Genomic DNA, 5,887 nt, shown 5'->3' with positions numbered 1-5,887 from the left:
CGCGGCCGTCAAACCCCAGCCACCCCCTACCCACCCACCCACACACACACGCTCCAGCCCGTGATGCAAAAAGTCTTTGGTATTTTATTTTTTCCTGGAGTGTCTTGTTCTTCCCACGTGCATGTAGCTCCACGAGCTCATATAAATACATGGACATAAGTGGACGTGGACAAGAGGGCCAGTTCCAGTCAGAGTCTGAGAAGAGGTCACACAAATTCGTCTATATTTCATACCATGCCCAGAGAGTTTCCTCTGCGGTCCAGATCCCAGCGCTGGGCTCCCGCTGTGGCTAGGGCTGCACACACGACCCTGCTCACCCCTCAGGAGGACAGCAGGTCATTTCTGGTGTGCGCATTGTTCCTCGAAGGCCCCCAAGCAGTCTGTGCTCCACCTTAGTCCACAGTGAGATGCCCCATAGCTGAGACAGCCGTCGGCCTGCCCACAGTGCCTGGGGCACAGACCCGAACAAACGCGACCTGCAACAGCAGGCTTTCTGGTGTGCGCATTGTTCCTCGAAGGCCCCCAAGCAGTCTGTGCTCCACCTTAGTCCACAGTGAGATGCCCCATAGCTGAGACAGCCGTCGGCCTGCCCACAGTGCCTGGGGCACAAACGCGACCTGCAGCAGCAGGCTGCAAACTGGGAGCAGCAAGATTTCAAAGCAACCTGCTGGCAGCAGAACCACGCCAGGGAGGTGCAGGGGGAGTGGGCAGGAGGGGCCGAGCCAGCTTCCCAAGGACCTGCCTCCAGTGTGGTGCGTGCGGAGGAGTAGGGGAAGAGCCATAGTGGGGGTAGGAGCAGGCCCAGCTCTGCCCTTTGCCACGAGCCCAGAATTTAGGCAAGGCAGAGTGCCTTGAACCCAACCCCCAGTCCTTTCCCACCCCAGAGCCGGCAAGGCAGAGCCTGAGGAATCCCATCCAGGATTAGCGGGGAGACTAGGACACTTCAAGGAGTACACACAGCTCCCGCTGCTTGCAACAGGGCAGGCTTAGCCTCTGGCACTCCAGCACCAAGCCCAGAGGCACTGCAGGCTCTAGGATGCTCAGCGCACAGACAGGGTCTTCGCTCGGTGCTTCTTCACACTCAGGCCCGGCAGGAAGGTCCTTGCGGGGTGGGGGACGTGTTTCTCCAGCGTGGCCTCCGCTCTGCAAGGCAGAGGATATCAGGCGATGCCCCACACTACAGCAGATGCCAACATGCCTCTGTTCCCAGCCCCGCACTGCTGCCCCCAAGCAAACCCACTGAGGCCCACCCGTTGAGCCCTCTGCCCTCCTGCCTTCTCCCCCAGCTGCTCCTCTGTCCCAGCTGCCTTGCCAGTCTCACGCCTCTGCCCTCCTGCCTTCTCCCCCAGCTGCCTTGCCATTCTCATGGCTCCTCAGAGCTGCCCAGCCCCAGGCTTCAGGCCTTGCTGCTTGCTGGTGGGGCTTGTACCAGGCGGATAATAGCACAGTCTCCCTCACGGGCAGGGAGAAAGGCAGGCAGGCAGGTCTGGGGACTAGCTGGGAGGGGAGGGCAGAGCTGGGCCAGGGGTGCAACATGGAGCCGCAGCATCCTCAGGCTGCACAGTCAAGGCAGCATCTCCCCTGCGAAAACCCAGACCCACAGCACAGCTGCCCTCGACCCACGGAGAGAGGATCCCGCAGGTGCTGGCTCACCTGCAGCGTCGGCCCCCCACTGCCTCCTCACTGCCTCGTGGTGATTTCCGAGCGATCCTGGTGATCAGGACTTTGACTTTTCCCCACTGCGACAGGTTGCTCTGGGAGAGAAACAGTGAAGCAGTCAGAGGGCAGCAGCAAGGAGGCCAACTTCCCCAGCTCACAGCCCTTTGCATCCAAACTCACCTGGGCAGGCCCAGAGAGAACGGGAACTCCAAGCCCCTGCTGGAGCTCAGGCCCATCCCGCTGGCCCCTCACAGGGGGAAAAGGAGTGCCCAGCACCCTCCACCCACCCCGGTCACCCCTGCTGTCTCCTTGCACAGAGAGACATTTCGTGGCCTGCCAAGCACAGGCTTGCCCCTAGCCCCCAACTCCCAGTGTTGCAGAGCACAGCACCTACCTGGGGCCTCATGCCCGGGGGGAGGGTGCAGGCCCCTCTGTCCGACTGATCCAGCAGGCTGGGCGAGCTGCAGGAGTGCCCAGCTGCCTTCCTGAAGGGAGCAGGGTCGTTCTCTGCAAGAGAGGAACCAGAGTGGGCACCAGCTATCTCGCTGGGCGTGACAGCAACCAGCAGGGAGCACCGGGTCCCAGGGCCTGCACCCACGCACCCCTGCTCCCAGGATCACAGCCTGCCTTAACGCTCAGAGAAGGACCTGGGAAAGACTCAGGTCTCGTTTGAGAGACTGCTTCCAAATCCTGCTTGAGCTCTGCAAGGAGGGGTGCACAAGACAGCCCCAGGCTGGGGGCTGGAAGCAGCGACTGTCTGCTCCCAGTCCAACAGACATTGCTCTAGACAGCACAGAAGAGGGGCCAGTGCAGAAGGGGAGACCTTACACACACCGCACTGCTCCCCTCTGGGTTTGCACACGGAGACCTCCCCACATCCCCGCCCTGCTGCCACAAGGGCCTGGCCACTGCCACTGCCTACCTGCACTCCTGCTCAGGTCCCACAGTGTCCCCGTGTCTGAAGATGAACGTGCCCGGAAGGGATGGGGCCTCCAGGGTGCCAGGGACATGTCCTCCTCCTGCATCTCCAGCTCCAGCCCGCTCCCTGGCGCTGGGTCTGACATCGGTGCCTGCTCCTCTGGGGCTCTGCAAGGCCCCTCCACCAAGCTCATTATCTGCCGGGAGAGGAGATGCAGAGTGTGAGGCAAGCTCATCCAAGGAAAGTCTGAGCCAGGGAGTCCCTGAGCCCCAGGAAGGCCCCCGCACACCCCAGGGAGGAGGCAGACCCTGGAGCACAGCAAACCCAGGGCATCTGAGGCTGGAAGGAGTCACAGCACGCCAAGGAAACACCAAGCAGCCAAGAAACCACCCCATCGCCACTCCCAGGGCATCCCAGCAGCAGGGGGACACCAGCCAAACAGGCAGGGACATTTCTCCCTCCTCCCTCCACACGGAAGTTACTAAACCCAGAGGGAGCAGGAGGCACTGATCTTGTGGCCCCTGCTGCCAACACAGGGGACCAAGGCACTGAACTCCCTGCCCAGGACTGGCCCTGGCTGACTCCCCTCCCTCCAGTGCAACCAGCATCCTTACGTGCTTGGGCTCCTGGCTCCGGAGCCGGCTCTCCATCACTGCCTGCTGCTGCTGGAGCCGCAGATTGGCCTTCTGCAGCTGGGCGATCCTCTCCAGCATCTGGCACACGTGCTCCAAGTAGCGCAGCCCCTGCCCTGGCAGGGTTAGACCGGGGTCCCTGGGCCCCTGGGGGATGAGACAATGGAGGGCATCACACACAGGCATGAGCTCCCAGTCACACGCCACACAGCAGCAGCTGCCTGCAGCCAGCTCCTCTTGCCCCCGTCTTTGCTCTGGACACACCACACAGGGCCCCTGGCCTTAATAGGGCAGTAGCCGAGGGGAGCAGCTCCTGGGAGCCAGGAGTTGGGAGACCACTGTGTGGGGAACGCATTGCCGTTCCTCCTGCCCATCACCCACCCAGCTTCTTCTGCCTCCCCTGCTGCCCCGGGAGCAAAGCAAGGCACACAGCAGGGGGTTAAGGGGCTTACAATCAGATTAGCAAACTAGGGCATTCCCCAATTAGGCTTCCAGAAGCCTGACCCTGTTCTGCCCCTCACCCAGGCAGAGCGCAGGGTGGAGGAGGGAGCCGGGACCAGCCGTGTGGGGGGAAGGGAGCCGTAAGGATGTCCAGCTCAGGGTCCCACCCCAGCTGCGCCATCAGCTCCATCGTTCCAGCACTGGCAGAGAAACGCAGGATCCTGCCACTCCCCAGCCAGGACCAGGAGGCAGCCCTGCACGGCGCATGCTCATGGACTGGGGGCCAAGCCCCCACCCACAGCACTCCTGCCCAGGCATCCATCTGGACAGGCTGCAGGCCACATGGCTGCTCACAGCACAAAGCTCTGCCCTGTCTGCTCCGGGGGCAGGAGATGCCTTTCTCTGCACCCACAGAGAAACCTTCCTCTGTTCTCCCAAACTCCCAGCCCTCTGCTCCCACACAGCCTGCCTCCAATGGTGGAGTCTCACCAAGGGACCAAAGCTGAGGTGACAGGGGCCAGGCCCCCGGGGTCTCTCCTATAGCAGTGAGGCATGTGGCTTTTGCTCCCTGCACCTCCATCCCCTTCCCTACAACTGCCTCTCAGGCCCCCCACGATGGCACCTGCTAGGCCCCCGTGGGAGGACACTGCCCTGCGCTACCATCACCTGTCCCAGTCCCACTTCCGTGCATGTTGGGGAGGTGGGGCTGCTGGCCTTCCCCACCCCACTCAGCCGCATACTCCCCACTCACTTACAAAGAAGTCAAGCCCCGGCACTCACCTCCGTCCGGTCCCCACAGGGCTCAGGACTCCCTGCCTCTGGGCTGTGGTGGCCGGAGGGGGCTTGGCTGTGCTCCTCCACAGTCCCTGCAATGCCACCCTGGCTGCCGGGCTGCTGCAAGCCATACGGCTCTGCACCCTCCTGGCTCCGTTTGCTCCTGCTGAGCTGTCGGGCAGAGCGCCCGGCCATGCGGTGCTTCCTGGACCGCTGCAGCACCTGAGCCAGCTTCACACTGGCCGACAGGCTGCGCTGGCAGTCCCGCTCCTGGAGGGTGTCCGGCTGCCCCAGGCCTGCTGCCCCGGAGCGGCTCTCCTCGGGGTTGCTGCCTGCCGGGTCATCAGCACAGGGCTGGAAGCCGTCAAGGCCATCCAAGGAGAAGCTGCTCTCAGAGCCGAGCGGGGTGGAGGGCGAGTGTTCGTTGCTGGCCATCTCTACCCCAGAGTCCTCCGACTCTGACTTCAGGAGCTGCCCGCTCTTGGGGAAGAAGCCCAGAGAGGCAGAAAGGCCCCGCACAGGCCCGGGCTCTGTTGGCGACTCGGCCCGATCCCAGGGATCCTGCTCGCCACTCATCTCGCCGCCTGGCCGCGCTCCAGCAGGGGGGTCCCAGGTCTCCTGCAGCTTGCGGTACATGCTGGCAGAGGTCAGCACCACACAGCCCTCCATGGGCCCCCCGGCACGATCTGCAAGGCAGGAAGAGAGAGACACAGGTCAAAGCCAGGCTCTCTTTAGGGCCAGCTTCTCCCTTCTGCTTATTCCAGCGCGGTACCTGCCAAGCAGGTCACTCCTCCTTCTGCCTCCACCTCCGCGGCAGCCACCTCCCAGCCCTGCGTCAGCCCCTGGCCCGGCTCCAGCCCAGCCCACACAACCAGGCCCCTGGAGAGCTCCAGGAGAACCAGCGGCCCAGTAGACACTGGGGGGTTTCGGGGAAAGCGAGGCTGCGGGAATGGGCGGGGAAGAGCACTGGACCCAGGGTGCTCCTCTGGGGAGCTGGAGCCATCCCGCACCACCTGCCCTGACCTCCCTCATCCTTTTGCACGATGTGCATCACCCGTTCTAACCAGTGCCAGGAGATGGGCCCTGCCACCTTCCCATGCACCATGACCCCGTCCCAACCCGCAGCCCCCACACACGCAACTCGAGGACACCTTCATCCCAGCTGCCGGCAATCCCAGCCCTGCACTCCCTGCAAACACCCCAGGCCTGCTCCATGCCTGGGCACAGGATCCTCAACTCTGACCTATGGCTGCTGGGCAAGGAAGGGGGAGTCACTAGGCATCATTCAGCCTCTTGCCCCTTCCTCCTCAAGGTTCCCCGCCCAGAGAGGACCCACTGCCCCAGGGGGCTGAGAGCCCCAAGGTCCCTGGAAGCATGTCCCCAGACCAGCCCAGATCTCATGGCCCACATTGCCAAGACGTTCTTCCACACCCCCTGGCAGCGGGCCCAGACGGCCTTCCTC

At 63.4% G+C, this 5,887-nt stretch overlaps 1 protein-coding gene across 3 annotated transcripts in view; it reads right to left on the bottom strand.

The window, feature by feature from the left end:
* Nucleotides 1-500: 500 nt before the first annotated feature.
* Nucleotides 501-5,887, bottom strand: part of CUNH8orf58 (chromosome unknown C8orf58 homolog) — an 11,368-nt gene continuing 5,981 nt past the window's right edge. For all 3 annotated transcript variants that reach the window (XM_025210335.1, XM_014522381.2, XM_025210336.1), the window contains exons 2-7: nucleotides 4,432-5,111; nucleotides 3,193-3,357; nucleotides 2,582-2,774; nucleotides 2,054-2,166; nucleotides 1,654-1,754; nucleotides 501-1,143 (exon numbers count right to left, since the gene is read on the bottom strand). In XM_025210335.1, coding sequence (XP_025066120.1) covers nucleotides 1,041-1,143; nucleotides 1,654-1,754; nucleotides 2,054-2,166; nucleotides 2,582-2,774; nucleotides 3,193-3,357; nucleotides 4,432-5,111 — 1,355 coding nt within the window. In that variant the 3' untranslated portion in view covers nucleotides 501-1,040. The remainder of the gene's footprint in view (nucleotides 1,144-1,653; nucleotides 1,755-2,053; nucleotides 2,167-2,581; nucleotides 2,775-3,192; nucleotides 3,358-4,431; nucleotides 5,112-5,887) is intronic.

The sequence above is a fragment of the Alligator sinensis genome, unplaced genomic scaffold, assembly GCF_000455745.1.
Source record: "Alligator sinensis unplaced genomic scaffold, ASM45574v1 scaffold722_1, whole genome shotgun sequence".
Lineage (NCBI taxonomy): Eukaryota > Metazoa > Chordata > Crocodylia > Alligatoridae > Alligator > Alligator sinensis.
This window is presented reverse-complemented; position numbering and strand designations above follow the sequence as displayed.